The 17,618-nt window shown below is 57.5% G+C and overlaps 1 protein-coding gene across 1 annotated transcript in view; it reads left to right on the top strand.

Annotated features, from left to right (window-relative positions):
• The window catches only part of WDR1 (WD repeat domain 1), a 43,512-nt gene extending 26,207 nt beyond the window's left edge, over nt 1-17,305 (top strand). The window contains exons 6-15 of the mRNA XM_080797728.1: nt 634-711; nt 1,083-1,163; nt 1,476-1,709; nt 4,507-4,594; nt 5,909-6,065; nt 7,448-7,535; nt 10,154-10,264; nt 13,085-13,258; nt 14,843-14,987; nt 16,316-17,305. Coding sequence (XP_080653854.1) covers nt 634-711; nt 1,083-1,163; nt 1,476-1,709; nt 4,507-4,594; nt 5,909-6,065; nt 7,448-7,535; nt 10,154-10,264; nt 13,085-13,258; nt 14,843-14,987; nt 16,316-16,422 — 1,263 coding nt within the window. The 3' untranslated portion in view covers nt 16,423-17,305. The remainder of the gene's footprint in view (nt 1-633; nt 712-1,082; nt 1,164-1,475; nt 1,710-4,506; nt 4,595-5,908; nt 6,066-7,447; nt 7,536-10,153; nt 10,265-13,084; nt 13,259-14,842; nt 14,988-16,315) is intronic.
• The last annotated feature ends 313 nt before the right edge of the window (nt 17,306-17,618 follow it).

The raw sequence follows: 17,618 nt of genomic DNA, 5'->3' as shown, positions 1-17,618 counted from the left end.
TTTCTTAAAGGTAGGGGAGGGGGTGTGGGGCGTTTAGAGGATGTTTTCTTATGCAGACCCTCTATGGAGGAGAGAATGAATCTTTAGGAAAGGAAATCATCCCTGGAGGTCGTCTGGAGTCTTAGTCCCCGGAAGTGTAAGACCATTGTTTAATTTCTTTAAAAGCTCAGTTGTTAACTTGGCTCCATCCGGACCCTTCCCAGTACCTACTGTGTGGACCCTTCCCAGTACCTGCTGTGTGCTTAGCCCTGGAGACTCGGGGAAGAGGCCTAGGGTTCTGGACTTGAGCTACCTCTGGGGCCCTGAGGGAAGAGAGCCGGCCCTGTCTGGGCTCTGTCTGCTCTGCAGATTGAGGGTGAGGGGAACTCATCCCACCGAGCATGGGTTGGGAGGCCTAGCAGGGGACGGCCTTCCAAGCATAGATGGGCCTGGGCCAAGGCAGGCGGGCTGAAGCAGACCTCCTGGTGAGTCAGGAGCTACTTCGGGACTATTCTATTAAAGGGCCGAGGTCTTCCTGTGGACTGACCGTTCACATTGGCAGCTGGAGCAGAGGTTTGAAGCAGACTGTGTGTTTCATAGAGAACTTTCCAGAACCTCCTGTCATCAGGTAGATAACTGTGCTCTTTCCTACAGGACCACAGCCGCTTTGTCAACTGTGTGCGATTCTCTCCTGATGGGAACAGATTTGCTACGGCCAGCGCTGATGGGCAGGTGAGGGCCGGGGCCTGGGGGCGGTGGGGGCTCATTTGATCACCTCCCAGCTCTTCAGGGCAGGCTAGCCTCCCAAAGCCGGTCTTGCCAGGGTAACTAGCTCTCTCCCTCCATCCCGTTCCTGGAAGATGCTCGGTTCCCAGGCTGCGTCATAACTTGGTGTGCACCCCCTCACCCCCCGTTCCCATCTCTCTCCTTTTAAATGGAGTTGGAAACTCCCCCGTTTAGCACATTTTTTCAGATTCCTATTTTAAGAGTCACAGTAGCAAGCTCTTGACGGTAGAGCAGGGATGGGGAAGAGCTCATCTTGCGTGCCAGCTGGTGAGCGTGTCCTCCCACCTGTGACCCACGTGTGTGTTATTCTTTGAAAGATCTACATCTATGATGGAAAGACGGGAGAGAAAGTGTGTGCCCTGGGAGGCGGCAAGGCTCATGACGGAGGCATTTATGCTGTGAGTATGGATTCGTGGTGTGTGACCGTGTCAGCGACTGTTGTGGAGCCGTGTCCATGAGTGCAGTGGTCAGTACACAACTTGAAGTTAGAACCATGAAGTGTGAGGGGGCTGAAGTGGAGAGCTTCAGGATCACTCAGAAGGGGTGTCGTAGCTTGGAGAAGCCAGTGGCTGGAGCAGGGGCCTGGACACCGGGTCCCCCCAGACGTGGCTTCTCCCTGCTCAGAAATGGGGGCTTTGGGCAGGCTGCTTTCTGAGGCCCCTTCCCACTCTGTGTTCTCTGATACCTGGCCCACTGTTTGATTTGAGTAGATCAGTTGGAGCCCCGATAGCACCCATTTGCTTTCTGCTTCTGGAGACAAAACCTCGAAGATTTGGGACGTCAGTGTGAACTCTGTCGTCAATACGTTCACGATGGGCTCCACTGTTCTGGACCAGCAGCTGGGCTGCTTGTGGCAGAAGGACCACCTCCTCAGCATCTCCCTGTCTGGGTACATCAACTACCTGGACAAAAACAACCCCAGCAAACCCCTGCGGGTCATCAAGGTAAGGCTGCGCCGACAGCCTGTGGGGTGGTAGAAAGGGCTGTGCGCCCAGCGAGGAAAAGGGAGAACCTGTGGGCAGCCGAGTTGGGGACCTACCTTGGGGGTTTGGTCAATGGCAGGAGGCTAGTTTCTCTGGGGTGTGTGTTTAGCAGAAGTGGAAGGCTGGTGCCGAGCTCCCCTTAAGCTTCTAGAAGCACCGGGAGCTCAGGGCCTTGGGTCTGCAGACAGTGCCCCTCCCCCTGCCGTCAGGAGTCCCTGTGTCCTGGGTGAATAGCCTCCTTCAGGTAGGAGCTGACAGCTGGAACGCATGGAGCTCCAAGAGCATCACCACAGACACAGAGGACCAGCAGAGAGCCTGAGGGACGACCGGGAGGCCTGGGGACTGAACCTGGGCACTGTGTCTCATTTGAACGTGGGATGGAGTGTGAGGCCTGGAGTGTTATGTGGTTCGAGGAGGGAAGGCACATGGGAAGGAACAAGTTTGGAGAAACAGGCAGATCCTGAGGTTCAGAGGCCTTGAGTGGTGGGCCAGGAGATTGTGCAGCCTCGAGTGATGAGAGGTGGTCAGACCCCAGCCCAGCTGCCGTCCTGTCACCTGGAGGGCTTCCTCAGGGCAGCTGGTGCCCAGGGTCTGCCGTGGGGACTCCTGCTTTGGGGGTAGGGGAGCATGCCTTCTCCCTGCATCAGCCCTAGTGGTCTTGATACCTCAGGAAGTCAGCAGCCCAGCGAGGACCTAGGATGTCCCTGAGGACGGGGCTGGCGCTCGTGCCAGTCCCTGTAGACACTGCTTCTGCCTGGAGTTGATGGAGACAGTTGCCCGAGGTGGGAACTGCTGTGTCTCATTCAGAAGGGGATGTGGCTTGATGAGATTGAAGAGGATTGATGTGGTAACATGGCAGGATCTGTCCTCACTTCGGGTTCCACGCTTGCTGTCATGATGCTTCCCTGGCTTGGACCTAAGCATGGGGCATTGGGGCCTCCTCCTTGATGGGCCCCTAGCTGGTGCGGTACCTGTATTGTGCAGGTGTGTACAGCCTGGTAAAGAGCCGGGGGGCACGCACGACACAGTCACTTGGCTGGGCCTCCAGATGGGATGGAGAGAGATCCCTTGAGAGGTTCAGGCGTTGTTGTCAGTCCACTTGGGCCCAGAAGAGCAGTTTCCCACTGGCCACTGAAAGCATGAAACTACAAGCTGGGCTTCTGTTCCTCCCAGGCCAGGTCGTGGAATCTTGCAGACTTTTACAGTCAGTGGTCAGAAAGTCCTGTTCCCGTTCCCGTTCCCGCCACAGCAGTGTGCGTGAATCCCAGGGGGTCCTTGGTGCTGATCTCGCCCTGTAGAGGCATCTGAGCCTCACGTGGGCGCCCCAGAGAAAGCCAGAGTTGGAATAGCAGTTCTCAGCCCTCCCGCACGCAGAGATTGAAAGAGGGCTGGATCCCTGGAGACCCTGAAGGAGGACCAGGAGGCCTTGGAACTGGACTTGCCCCAGAGGGATTTGGTCAGAACCTGTAGGGATGGCTCTCTCTGTTGGTACCCCTCACACCCGCAGGCATTTTGCTGTGTAGCTGGAGCAGCGGTTCTCAAGCTAGAAGGTCTGTGAGAGGCCCCTTGTTCAAACATGGTGGCTGGGTCCGTCTAGACACCTGTGGGGCACGTGTGAACTCAGGTCCCTCACAAGTGCCTAGGGGGGTGCTGTGGCCCCAGGCAGGACAGGTGCAGGTCCTAGTCAGGATGTGCAGGGGGGATGCCCAGTGGGGCTGATCTGGTCTGAGGACCATGCTTTAAGTATCAGGGCTGGCAGGACTCTGTCCTAGAAGGAGACAAGAGGTGGAAAGGACCCACTGTGTCCCCTGAGAACGTGTGTACCTTTCTTGGAAGCTTTTTGCCACAGTGTGGCAACAGGCGGAATCTGCAGAATGCTTGGGAAGCTCCTGGGGTGAGGCCTGTGCAGAATTATGCCACCCGGCCGCAGAGCATTGCTGAGAAATACCAGACAGAGACCTGCCCACCCCGGCCCCCAGGAGCGGTTATAGTGAGGTTATGTGTCCCCTAGTAGCGAGGGACTGGCTACAGAGGAGTTGTCTGTGCCCCCCACGTTGCCAGTGAGGGAGGTTTTGGGGGTCAGGGCCCGCGAACAGCTTGGGTGGGGAGGGGCGTGTTGGAAGAGAAGCAGCTGCCTCACAAGCCAGGAGTCAAAGCTAGGGTTGTATGTTCCGGTTTGGGGAGAGAACAGACAGTAGAACCTGGGACTGTCTGGGTCTCTGAGTGGCTAGGAGGCCTCCCTGGGTCCTGGGACTGTCTGGGTCCCTGCAGGGCCCGGATGTGTGCCCACCTGCCTCTGTGAGCAATGGATCCCCCCTGGGGCTGATCCTGCTCTCTGCTGCTTCCCGTCCACGGGGGCTCAGATCGGGATTGGGGCTCAAACGGCATCTGCCAGGTGTGAGCAGCAGTCCCCCCAGTCAAGGGCGCTGCCAGGGGCATTGCACGGACCAGGCACTTGGCTCCTAGGAATTTATTAGATCCTGTTCTTGGCCGGGGTTGAGGTTGGGTCCCAGGAGGGAAGGGCTGCGTGACGAGGTTTTGCCAGATGGGCCGTCAGCTGGGGAAGAGCTGGCCGCAGCTCACATAGGGGGTTTTTGGGCACACAGGGCTTCAGGGTGTTGGCACAGACAGGCGCCGAGGTGTGGAGGGCCTTGTGCCTCGTTGTCCTCCAGGGGGGCAGTCAGTGGAGGGCGGCTGGCAGGTGGCAGAGGCAGGATGGCATGTTCTCCGCTCACCTGCTCCGTCCTCTCCTGTGCAGGGTCACAGCAAATCCATCCAGTGTCTGACGGTGCACAAAAACGGTGGCAAGTCCTATATCTACTCCGGGAGTCACGACGGACACATTAATATCCTTTGACTCACAGAGCTGGCTCTGGGGCCACTGGCAGGACACGTGGGAGTGTTCTGGCTCCGGGCTGCAGCCTTGACCCGATGGGTCTCTTCTTTGCAGCTCTAAGTGGCTAATAACTGCATCGAGCTGCTGCTCCCACCTGGGCCCCTAGTGCCGCCCAATCCCTCTCACAGGCCAGGAGTCAGGAGTATGAGGATTCAGTAGGACCTAGAACCTCTCAGTATTTTTCCCATTGTTTTAAAAATAGAGAACAGAAGCCCAGCATGCTCCAGTGCTTTCCCCAAAGTCACCCCATTGGTTGGTAGCAACTGGAACTGGAACTGGAACCTCCCTTCTGAGTTTCCTTGCGGTCCCGCAAGACTTTCCCTGGAGGCATGTGAAGCAGCCCTTATAGGCCACCCCCACTCCCGTGTCTGAGGCCTGGGGTTCCCCCTCCTCCCACAGCACCCTCTGGGGTGCTGGGGTGCCGGCTGACACACCCCTGTTTTCACGAGAGAGCTCCAGCTAGGGAGCTGTCCCTACGGCCCTGGGGTAGGAGGGCGGAGAAGTCACCCTCTACCCCATTAAATGTGAGGAGGGGAGTGTATGATCTGTGCCCCTCCTGGAGCAGGGTGCTGGTCTGCAGTCAGGCCGTCTTCAGCTGCCCTGCATTGCTCCCCTCCTGGTGTGACACCTCCTCTTCCAGATCTTCCCTGAGCCCAGCACCGGGGCAGCCTGGTGTGTACTCCAATGCTCAGGTATCTAGGTTTCCTCAGGTATCAGGCACTGGGGTCTCCATCACAAGAGCCTGTCAGCCGTGGAGGATACCTGTGAAGCTCCAGAGGCAAAGATAATCCTCAACTTGAAATGAGAACAATCCACTCACAGCACCCCTCCCCCATGAGCACCTCCGACTCACAGCGTGTAGACCATCCCTGCCAAGGTTGGGCGGCCCTGGGCGGTTCCCAGCTGGTCGTCCTCTGAGCAGGGAGGTGCAGCCAGCCTCCTGCTTATGGTCACGAGCTTCCAGCGTGGATGGGCTGCGGTCCATGGGCACCGTTAGCCAGTGGGGACCCGCACACTTCTGTGCCCGGCTGCTGCAGGGGGTCCCCTGCAGGGGGTCTGGCCGGACTGCTCCTCACTCAGCGTGTCCTCAGTGGTCTGACTGACCATCACCAGAACATCTGTTCTGGAATTTGGATTCAGACTTGCCGTGGACTTCCCCTCAGGCCCCGTGCTCACAGTTTCATCCCGAGTGAGCGGCAGCCAGTCCTCCCTAGTGGGGCCTGCGCCGTGTCCTGGAGGCGCTTTTCCTTAACCCCCGCCCCACATTACTGGGATTCAGAGACAGGGGAGAACGACTCCTTCGCCGGAAAGGGCCACACGAACCAGGTGTCCAGGATGACGGTGGACGAGTCTGGGCAGTTGGTGAGCTGCAGTATGGACGACACAGTGCGCTACACCAGCCTCATGCTGAGGGACTACAGGTGAGGGCTGCCCAGGGCCCGGTCTGCAGTGCACCCCAGAAGAGGGGCCCTCTGCCCACATGGCTTCTGGCTCAATGGCACTTTGCTCTCCTCACTGCTCCCCCAGCTGCTCCTCCTGTGGCCAGGCCCTCAGCCAGGGGCTGCATGAGAGTCCAGGTGGCCCGCGTGGACAGTGACCTGTGTAGACTCTGCCTGGGAAACCTCTCAGCCCAGATGCCCTCCTCGTTCTGTTCCTCTACTGCAAAGGAGGGTGACAGTGGGGCCGGCCTTGCAGGCTGTTGGGAAGGCCCAGCAAGGCCCTCACGGGCTCCTGGCACGTGGCAGGTGCTCAAAAGGATACGTAGGCACCCAGGCGCTTTGAGGAAGCGGCTGTGTTGTTTGGTTTGGCTCCAGTGCCTTGAATTGGCTGTCCTTGGCACCAGGAGAGTAGCTGTTACCCAACTGCGGTTTCCTGTGCAGAGTGAGGAGGGGGGTGAGCAGGGTCTGCTTCGTGAAAGGACAGACTGGACACCTGCAGCCACACACCCCCTCCCCTCACTGAGGCAGGGGGCTCCAGGAGGAAGTGTTGACAGGCCTCACCTGCCTGGCGGGACTGAGCACTGGGAATTGGTTGAGCTTTGTGATGCGTGCAAAAGTGCCCCACAGCCTCGTGTCCAAGCCCCAGCCATCCTCTCTCTACTGCTGCCCTGTGGTGACCCTGAATTAGCACAGCCTACAGTAGAGCTTTCCCGTTGCGTGTGCTGCTGCACCCTCGGCCTCCTCAGAGAGAGACCCCCGGGACAGAGCCACAGCTGGTGACCTGAGCCACAAGGACCCCATGCTTGGCCTGGTCACATGGGATTTTTTTCCTTCATTTACTATTTTCAAGAAGTTTTTGTGTGTGTGCAAGATTTCCAGGGCTTGTTTTCACAGCATTAAACAAAAACAAAGACATGATTTTCATCCGTGAAAGTATCTGATTCTTCAGACGAGTCACCCTGCTGAGCAGAGTGGCTGTGACCGTGGGAGCGGGAGGTGGGCTCAGTTCCATCTGTAGCCGTGGATTGCCAGGGTCTGTGGCCAGTGGACTCAGGACGAGAGTGGGGTGGAGTCCCCTGGGGGTGTCACAGCTATTCCACAGGTCATAGCGACTAGAGCACCACCCCCCCCCCCCGCCCCACTCCCTGCCCCCGCTTAATTTCCGATCTCTTTCCCTAGATATGGGGATCTCTTTCTCTCTCTCGCTGGTCCTGGGTTTAGGCTCATGACTCCCTCAGTGCAGGTGGATTGGCATCTCTGCTTCTTGATCCCAGAGCTGCTGTGGGTGTGCAGTGAGTGTGGGCTTAACACACATGCTGAGCCCTGTGAGGTCGACGTAACGTGTTTTCCCTCGTCTCCACCAGCGGGCAGGGAGTTGTGAAGATGGACGTCCAACCCAAGTGCGTGGCTGTGGGCCCTGGAGGCTATGCCGTGGTCGTGTGCATCGGGCAGGTATGGCTTGCTTCAGAGTGGCAGGGAGCACCAGCCGGGCAGCTGAGCGGAGCTGGCGGGTGCGGCATCTGACCTCTTGCCTCCAGTGCAGCGGGAGCTCTGCTGCGTGTCTGTCCAAGACCTGTGTGCACACACATTGAGTCACTTGGTTAGCAGTTCTCCGGTAGCACGGCATCCTCCCCATCCTACAGACACGGAGGCAGAGGGAGGGCAAGTTGCTTGCCCCAGTCCGCAGCTGCCAGAGGGCACGGCTGTCAGGCATCAGCCTCCCCGTGTGTCCATCAGCCCGGGAGCCTGCTGGGGGCCCAGCAGCAGCAACACGGTTGTCTCAGCTCTGAGCCCTGGAGCCATGTGACTCCACACATGTTCCTCACCATCTGTGAGCTCCCTAACAGCTCCTGGGGGACTTGGGAGGCTCCTCTCAGCATTGCCCGTTCCTTTCCCGACTTCCCCCGAGGCCACATGGTGGCTAGGGGCACCAGGGCCAGGATGGCATCTGGTGTCCTAGCTCTGTGGCCTGGCCTCTCATTGAAGACAGGTCACTTACAGACCTTTTCTTTTGGAATTTTGGGAACAAAATGCTCTTGACCCAGACCCTGGTGTGGCCCATTTTCTACAAGGTTTTGCTCTGATGCGGGTGGTGTCTGTCAGTAGACCAGGGCATCCAGGAGATCAGGGCGGGCAGGTGTGACTAAGCCCCCCATGGCAGGAGTGACAACCCTGGTAAAGACAGCTGCTCTTCGGGAGCCCACACCCCTCCTGCGTCCTGTGCACTTACGTGCTTCGGGGAGAATGGTTTTCTGCATGTCCTAGATAGCAGAAGCTTCTGCCAAGCAGTTACCGTCAGCAGCCTGGGCAGTCAGTGGGGGAACAGTAGTGATGAACTGCATGGAGAGCCAGAGCAGAGTCAGGGTTGGGGGCGCCGAAAGGCAGCCTTCTAGAAGCACAGGTGGGCCTGGGCTGCTGCTCCGTGTCTCCAGGCCTCACTTTCCTGTCGGTGGAGGGCAGTCCTGACAAGCCCTCCTCAGGCTCAGAGCGAGGCTTGCACAAGGAGGGTCAGAGAGGGGCAACCTGGCGCCACGCGGCGGGGGTGGGGTGTGCAAGGTTGTTCTGTGATATGCCTCTGCTACCCGGGCTTCCTGTCCTGCTCCAGGTGGGATGCTTGTGTAGAATATGCTGGAAGGGGCCTGTGATTTTAGTTCGGGAAATAGCTAGGTTTAAGTCTCACCTGTTAGACAAGTTTTGGCAAATGCTTGGTCCCCTACTGCTTACCTGTCAGGTGAATCCACTTCCCGAGTCAGGCAGGTGGTGGGTGAATGTTCCTCAGGCTGCATTTTCATAGTAGATCTGAGTGAGGGTTCTGCCACCTGTCTACCTGTTCCCTTTTCTCGCCCCCCGACCTTACAATACACACAGAAGCAGAGGCCACTGGAGAGTGGGGGCAGGGGCTGGCCCGCCCTTTGTGGGACAGCTGGTAGCCTGGGCAGGGGTACCGTGGGATGAAGCCAGAGTTGTCACAAATCTAGGCCATGCTATCTGGGAGCAGTCCAGTGAGCGAGAAGCAGGAGGGACAGCAAGAGTGGGGGTGGAGGGTACAGAGGGTTTCCGTGCACAGAGGGCCTCTTCTGTGAGTGCCTCCAGGTGGTTGGGGGGGGTAGTGATCCTGCTGTCTCCAGGCGTGTGCCCCACTGTTAGCAATGCGTGTGTCTCACGCTTGGTGAACTTGAGCTGATACTTTTGTTTGCCTTTATTAGGGACTTTATTTACCCTGAATGTAGAATTCCGGCTTTGTGTTGTGTAGGCACTGGCTGGTTCTTCTGCCCTGGGAAGCTGAGACTCAGGACAGAGCTGTCCCCACAAGCAGTAGGCGACTGAGCCAGGATCAGGTCCCTGTTTGTGTGTCCGCAGGGCCCTGAGGATAGGCTAGGGACTCCGTCCTGCCCCCACCTCTGTTGGAGGGAGGTGAGGCAGGGGCTGGCTAGGGTGGAGCCCCTCCCAGGTGCCCTCCGGTGCCTCCGGCTGACTTGGCCTGCACCATCCGTCCTGCCCTCCCATGGAATGAGTTGTGCCCTGGTGGGAGGCCAGTGGGGAGCAGAGAGACTCTGTGGACCTGGAGCCCATGCCTGGGGCCCAGTTTTTGTCCGGAAGACAGATACCAGCATTGTCTCCCAGCTGTGGGAGACGCTCTGGCTGGCACATGTAGGATGCTTCACGTGCTGCCGGTTGGAGCTGTGAAGGGACTTTTTCGCACCTGGGATACCAGAACTTAGAATCCGGCCTGTCCTGTTCGTTCCCATTATTGCCTTAGAGCCTTGCTCTTCCAAACGCTTGCATCCCTTGAATCTCACAAGAAGGCCGTTTGGGAGAGCTCATTCATTATGTGACAAGAGAATGAAAAGTTCAGAGGTCAGATGGCTTCCCAAGAAATCAGTGCTCACGGTGACAATGACGGCAGCCGGTTCTTATTACGACGCTGTGACTAGGAGAAGTCACGGTCCCCAGCGGCTGTTGAGGGAGGAAGCACAACGCAGGGTCACAGGGCGCCCGCCCCCAGTGAGCTTCGGGCCCAGCGATCTGTCCCTGGCCTCTGCGCCTTGACTGCTGCCTGTGATTTTCAGATTGTCCTGCTCAAGGACCAGAAAAAGTGCTTCAGCATCGACAGCCCTGGCTACGAGCCGGAAGTGGTGGCAGTGCACCCCAGTGGTGACACAGTGGCCGTCGGGGGCACGGTGAGTCTCCTGTCCCTCATGTCCTCTGACCGCAGCTGTGGGGGTGGTTTGGGGGTGACACAGGCTATGTGCAGAGGGTCCTGAGGCAGAAGGGGAGGGAGGTGGTGGGAGACCAAGGGCCTGGGCAGTGAGCAGGGGCTGGGCTTGGGAGCACAGGGCAGGGGGACCGCTGGGCCATCAACCACGTAAGTGTGTAGGGCACATGTGATTTAGCGTGTTGAGAGAGGACCAGCGTGGGTGAGCTGGGCTGGCAGGTTGGAGGTAGGAACGTGACAAGAAGATTCCTAACCCTTGTTTAGCAGCACTAACCCGATGGGCTCAGGGTTTTCCTTTAGTGTTGGCATCTGTCTGACCCAGTGTGGTGTTCTTGCTCCTCTAAACCTAGAGCGCAGGGACCCTGTGGTCCCTGCCTGCCAGGCCAAGTCCTAAAGTGCTTTACAACCTGACTCCCTTTGTCCCTTCTGGCCCCGGGAGGCTCGGGTGCCCTGACGAAGGAGCTCAGCAGCTGGGATGGCAGACCTTCATGCCCCAGGGAAGGAAGTCAGTGCTGGGCAGTGCCCAACATGCCAAAAGCCAGCCCAGGGGTCACTTGCTGGTGTCCACTGTGAAACCGCCTGCTCCCCAGCTGCTGGAGGAGCCTGGGGCAGATCTCGTGCAGCCGGTGTGAGGGCTGAGGGAAGGCTGGTCTGTGGGCGGGGCTTTGCCCCCCAGGCGGTCTCACCTTCAGCCTCCGAAATGTCCTTGCTGCCCACCCTTCCAGCCTGGAGGAGGACCAGCCAGAGGGGCCCCTGGGTGCTTTGCCAGTGGGTCAGGGTACCTGCCCAAGCAGGTGAGGAAGCCCCCAGCCACATCCACAAGCTCTTCCCTCCCCCAGGAGCCCATGGGCACAGTGTCGAGCCACTGCTGCCCAGACACAGAGGAGCAGGGCTTGTCGGCCCTCAGCCCCTGCACTCGAGCCCTTCCTCTGTGCTTCCGTCGTCGTGGCTGTAAGGCACGTGGACTTACCTGGTTTTCAGATGAGTCAGATGTGTCCCGTGTGTGGCTGCCCCTCCGTGGGGCACTGCATCCCCTCCTGCCAAGCAGCCCCACTGCCTCCCACAGGGTTCCCGGCAGCCCTGCTCTCCTACGGTGCTCTCCCTGGGCTACCGTCCCTGTAGGCCCACACCCCCACAGTGCTGGCAGTCCCTTCTGGGCCTGTCACCCCTTCTTTCCTAAATCCCCGCTCTCTGGCATGTTTTGAGAAGCTGTCTTCCCTTTTTTAGGGAGAAGTTCACAGCCATGGTCCTGGGGCAGGAGGTCAGAGTCAGACATGGGGTTTAAATCTGGTCTTCCCTCTTGCACTATGCCCTGCTTACTAGACCTTTACCTTTTTAAAAAGAAGAGAGATGGCTATTCCCATGTTTCCTCAGCTCCGACTTCAAGGTCTTGCCAACTTTGGTCTTTCCTGGTTGTCTGCCAGCCCGGGGCCTGTGAATCTCCGTGATCATACAGGGCACATCTCTGTTTATCCCAGGTTTCCCCATTGTCGCCTACACACCAGTAGTCTCCGTTTATTTTAATGACTTTCCAGCAAGTGGCATTCCCATCACATCGTTAGCCCAGTGGTGGACATTGGTGCTATGTGCCTCCTATGAGTCCTCTGTGTGCAGTCTGAGAGCATAGCCGCCTTCTTTTTTGCAATGCCTCCTGTGGGCCGTGTACTCACAGAACCCTGGAGCCCAGGTTCCCACTGCAGGTAGACATTAGGCAAGCTTATCACGTTAGCTCAAAGACTTTTGTCCTCAGCAACCTGCAGCGTCTGGACATGGCTCTCCCTTCTACATTAGGGGCAGAACCAGGGCTGTGTTGTGGCCAGAGCTAGGAGACCTTGGATTATCTTGGCCCCTCGGACAGCTCAGCTGCCCCAAGAGGGTGTCCTGGTCCTTGATCTGACTCCTTCCAGGGCAGCCTTGGACAGTCACAAGGACACTACCTGTCCCGGTTCCTTCTGTCTGTCCATCTGTGCCCTTCACGGATTCATTCCACCATGTGTGACACTTATTAGGCCAGGCCCTGGACAAGTATGAGGGGTCATGAAATTGGGGAAAGGCAGTCCCTGGCCTGGAGGACAGGTGCCCAAGGTATGTCCACCTGGCTGGGCTCCCCCGGCATGGGCAGAACTGTTAGCAGAGATGTCCAGACACCCCTCAGAGGCTTCCAGCCGAGGAGAGCTGGGTAGAGCCAGGTGCTTGGGCATCCCAACCTCAGGGACCCCTGTGGCAGTTGGTCAGCCCATGGGCTAGGTGGCACCCGCCCTCAGAGAGCAGGTGTGCTCCCCCTGTGAAGAAGTGCCTGGGTCACGACAAGGATGGGGAGCTCACCAGAAGCCAGCAGGTTGGACGGAGCGGGGCGTGGTCAGAGAGCGAGTCGATGCCTGAAGGAACCTCCAGGGCACTGGGAAGGGTGGTGTGGATCCAGAGCACAGGGGGCAGGCAGTGTGGCCGGAGGACAGAGCCATACTAGGGCTCCCAGTGCAGCACTAACGTGTATAGGCGGCCCTCACAGTTTGCCCTGTGAACACCTGCGTCAGGACTTACTGGAGCGTTGATGGAAAAAGTCAGAGTCCTGGACACCCACACACATGGAATCAGAATTGGGGGTGCCCAGCATTCGGCCTCTTAATTACTTCCCTGAGTAGTTCTTCCCACACTGCTGGTGTGCCATGGGAACTGCTGACAGGTTTTGGGGAGGAGGTTTCAGGAGCATGTGTGTGCACGTACGTATGCTCTCCCATAGCGTGCACTCCGGGAAGTGACTCACTGCCCCTCTGTCCTCCTGCAGGACGGGAATGTCCGCTTGTACTCCATCCTGGGCACCACGCTGAAGGACGAGGGCAAGCTCCTGGAGGCCAAGGGCCCCGTGACCGATGTGGCGTATTCCCATGATGGCGCCTTCCTTGCCGTGTGCGATGCCAGCAAAGTGGTCACAGTCTTCAGCGTTGCTGATGGCTACTCGGTGAGTGGGCGGGTGAGGGGCTGTGGCTTCTCTCCCTTGTCATCAGCCCGGTGGTTGCATGAGACCACGCAACTTCCTTGCTCTCAGGGCTCAGTGATGTGAGACGAGACATGCTGCTGTCCAGGGTCTTGGGGTTTTATGAATGAGTGAGGTAGAGCACTTGCCAGAAAGTGAGGGCCCCGGGCGGCGGTGAGACTTGCCATGAAGACAGGCCGATCGGTTCACCTGGGCTGCCTGGCTGAGTGATTTCCTGGTTTCTTCTCTGTTCAAGGGCTGAGACTAGATTTTCTTCTTGAGTCTCATTACCGTTTGAGTCTCACGAAGATCAGCGCACATCCTCTCAGCACTGCCTCCAGGGGGGTTTGGGGCAGTGGCCTGGTGAGGGCGGACCAGAGCGCACAGGCACGACGGGACAACAGCCTGAGGGCCAAGAGTGGTCCATTCACCCCGGTTCACATACAGGAGACTGAGCTTGGTTAGGGGGTCGGTGACTTGCTGGGTGTGGCCAGAGCAGGGGGCACAAGCTAGCAGGTCTCCGGTCTCTGGGCCCTGCACCATGCCAGCCCCCAGCCCTTGAACGTTTTGGAATGCAGCAAAGATGAAAGAATTTACCACTGAGGTTTTGCCATTAACATCTCCCTGTGTTACATTATCCATCCAATGATCTTAACTCTGGGTGCACTTAAAGTAAATTACAGGCATCTGTACACTTCCCCATAAATACGTGCACTTACGTAGTAAGTAGGCTTGCATAATTTTTTAGTCTGATGCTATAATGTCGCTTCTGACAAGAGAAGTGGGTGAAGGCAAGTGTACGCCTGTGTTGGACAGAGAGCTTGTAACCTGCACCTCCATGGATATACACCCTGCCTCCCGGGGGATTTCTTTCTGCCTCCTTGCCACATTTCTCATCTTTTGTGTTTATCTCATTTTTAGTGATTTCGTGTATGTGCAACAGAAGTCTTGTTGACGTTATGCTAAGTACGCAGGGTGGGATCAGCACAGTACAGAACAGGCAAACTTGAAAAAGAAAATCCCCGTGAAGTTGACCTCATCTAGGGATTAAGGAAATGGAATGCCCTGAAGAAAAAGCATCCCTACAGCGTCAGGAAAGTGCTAGTCCTCCTCCAGCTTGCAGGCCCCATCCAGCCCTCGCCCCACAGAGTAGCAAGTAGCAGGCAGGTGTGTGTAGGGAGGGGCCGGCCACCTCCCTCTGCTGCCCGAACCTTCCCTGCGCACCCCCTGCCCAAAGCGGGTCCCTTGAGCCTTCGTGTCAGCATCGTGATAACCCTGGCTGGGCCGAGGGCCCTGTGAAGGAGCGCGCACACACCTAGCACCTCAGGGTAGGTGCTGTGGTAGAGGCCGTCTGGTCCCGGGGACACGGTGGCTGCTGCCCAGTGCTGGGCTGTGTCCTCCTGGGCCTCATCACGGAGCAGCAGGCACCTCAGGAGGTGTACACGGATCCTGGCAGAGAGCACTACATCAGCATTGGCCCTCATTGTGGTCACAGAGGGCAGGTGAGATGACACGTGCCCCTCTGGCCTGAACTCTGACATACCTCCTCTGTTTTTAACCCGAAACTAGGAGAACAATGTTTTTTATGGACACCACGCGAAGATCGTCTGCCTGGCCTGGTCACCAGACAACGAGCACTTTGCCTCTGGTGGCATGGACATGATGGTGTACGTCTGGACCCTGAGTGACCCCGAGACCAGGGTCAAGATCCAAGGTGACTCTGACTCCTACCTCGGCTCCCCAGACAACCCCAGAGAGGCTGTCCCCAAGCCCGAGTGTCCTGTTTGTGCTTATGGGGAAGTTAGCCCTGAGAAGCATGGCCCTCATTCTGCTGGCCCCTGCTTGACACGCAGAGGGAGGGTCGATGCATGTGTTCCCTGAGGGAGAGGAGGTGGTGTCCATTCACTGGACACTCGCCTTCACATGTGGGGGTTCCTCTTGACATCTCTTCCTTATCCCGCTGGGCTTCCATGGCAAAGTACCACAGACTAGGTGGCTCAGAAACCACAGAACTATTGCTCACAGTTCAGGAGGCTAAAGTCCCAGATGGGGGGTCCGCAGGGCTGGGGTGTGGGGGAGCTCTTCCAAGTCAGAGACTTATAGGGAGGGGCAGTGCTCTGGGGGTCTGTTTAATTAGGCACTGATCCCCCCAGCCTTGGACATTAGGTTTCTGGCATACAACGTGGGCGACAGATGCAAACATTCAGACCACAGCACTTCCCCTTCCCCTACCCCACCCCCTTAATTAAACTGCTGAGCAGGTTCTCCCCACAGTGGGCAGCGTTCAGTAGGAGTGTAATGTCTTGCTATTTTTTAGCAGCCTTGTTAAAAAACAAAACAACAGCAAAAAACAAGTAAAACTATTCTTAATAGTAAGTTTTATTTAGCCCTACATATTTTTTTCTCCATCTGGCAATAGCTCACTTCAAGGACTCTGTAGTCACAAGTGGTTCGTGGGGACCGTGTCTGTCCCGGTGTCACCCCCCAGGCAGAGGGGATTTGCCTGGGCCCCCTGCTCTGTTTGTAGTAAGATCCACCAAGTCAGCGGGGTGGAGGCAGGAGACTGGGGAGGGGAATGGGATCACCCCTGGTGCACCTCACACAGGGGGTGACTCTCGGGGTCTTCTGGTCACGAGTCCACTAATTACAGAGGTTTCTTGGCCTTTATTCATCTCCCTCCCACTGCAGATATGCCAGGAGGCTGTGTATTCTCTGTGTAGTGTTGCTTATGCATGAAAAGAAACAAGACTTTTCACCCCCAACTCCCGGTGGGAGGAGCAGTTCTGTCCCCCAGGGGACCTTGTTGGTTGTTGGGACAGTCCCTGTGTCTGGGAGGGACCGGCTTGAGAATGCCTGCACCCACCGTCCACCCAGATGCTCACCCTTCCGGGAAGAGGGGCAGGATTGGATGAACAGCAGTCTGAAGTCAGGTCCTCAGGGCCTGCTGTTGGTGTCACCACAGCCTGTCCCCTGCTCCTAGTCTGTGGTGTTGCAGGGGCAGAGACACGGAGCTCACCCTCAGCATGCCTTCTCTCTCCCCAGATGCACACCGACTCCACCACGTCAGCAGTCTGGCCTGGCTGGACGAGCACACGCTGGTCACGACGTCTCACGACGCCTCTGTCAAAGAGTGGACAATCACCTACTGAGGATCCCCTCCGTTGAACGGACCGAATCAGGGACTAGAGCTTACGCAGCCGAACACGTCATTTCTCCCAGTCTCTCTGCCATGCGCCCCCACGTCCCCGCCCGCTCAGGAGCGGGGGCCTTACCGCGCGTACCCTCGGCTCTCCGCAGGGTGTCTGTACCTGTACACGTCCTTCCGAAAGCTTTAGACAGTGACAGTTTGCACATGAAAAATAAAGCAAGCACTTAAACAACGTGTGGAGCGTAACTCAAACCCACCACCCACCCAGCCAGAGTGCAGAACATTCCAGAGGCAGAGCCTCGAAAGCACACAGACCCGCCCCCGCGGCTCCTGCTGTCTGGTGGGGGAGGCTGCGGCTGTGGGCCGCACCCCTCTCTGGGAATCCCTTCCCCGCAGACCACCTCCCCGCAGAGTACCCTGCGCCCAGCCCAGCAAGGGACCCTGGGACAGCTCAGCCCTGCGGAGTTCTGCAGAGCAGGTCCACTGGGAGGCCTGGGTTGTGCACCCTGCTGTGTGGCTGCCCCCACGGCTGACGGGGTGCACTCACATGAATCTTGGAGTCACTGTCTGTTTTTGTGCTTGATTCTAAGAATGGAATTGTGGGAATTTTTTTTTTAATGTATCTTAACTGTTGCCTGTCCGTGTTTACAGGCTCGCGCGCCAAGGGTGCCACCGCCTCTGGGCGTTGAGAGCCCGATTAGCCAGACCCAGGTGTCTCGGCCACTGTTTTGCTCTCCCGCTTTGATGTGTTTCTGTCTTTCTTTCCCCCTTCTGCCCCCAAGAGCAAAAGTTAATTTAAAGGCAGAGGTGACATCACTGTAAACTAACCTGTCATGGTTTTCACTTTTTTTTTCAGTGCAGAAATTAAAAGTAAGTATAAAGCACGGTGATTTGTAGTTTTTTTGCGTGTGTTGGAATTACTGGTAACTATTGGCTGAGAGCAATCGCTCCCTTTGCACTTGTGAAAACACTTTGAGCGCTTTAAGAGATAAGACCAAGAAGTGATTAAATGTCTTTCTCTTCACTGTGGATGGCTGACTTTGTGTGGTGGGGGGCTGTGGGGAGTGTGGGAAGCTGTGCGGGACCCTCATGGCTTCTCCCTGGCTTGCAGCCTCAGAGGGATATGTTCCCGAACTGGATTGCTGGATCCACCCAGTGCGGGGAGAGAAGCCCCAGGGAAGGGCCCGGCACCTCTGG

Source organism: Martes martes, assembly GCF_963455335.1.
Source record: "Martes martes genome assembly, chromosome: 2".
Taxonomy (NCBI): Eukaryota; Metazoa; Chordata; class Mammalia; order Carnivora; family Mustelidae; genus Martes; species Martes martes.
This window is presented reverse-complemented; position numbering and strand designations above follow the sequence as displayed.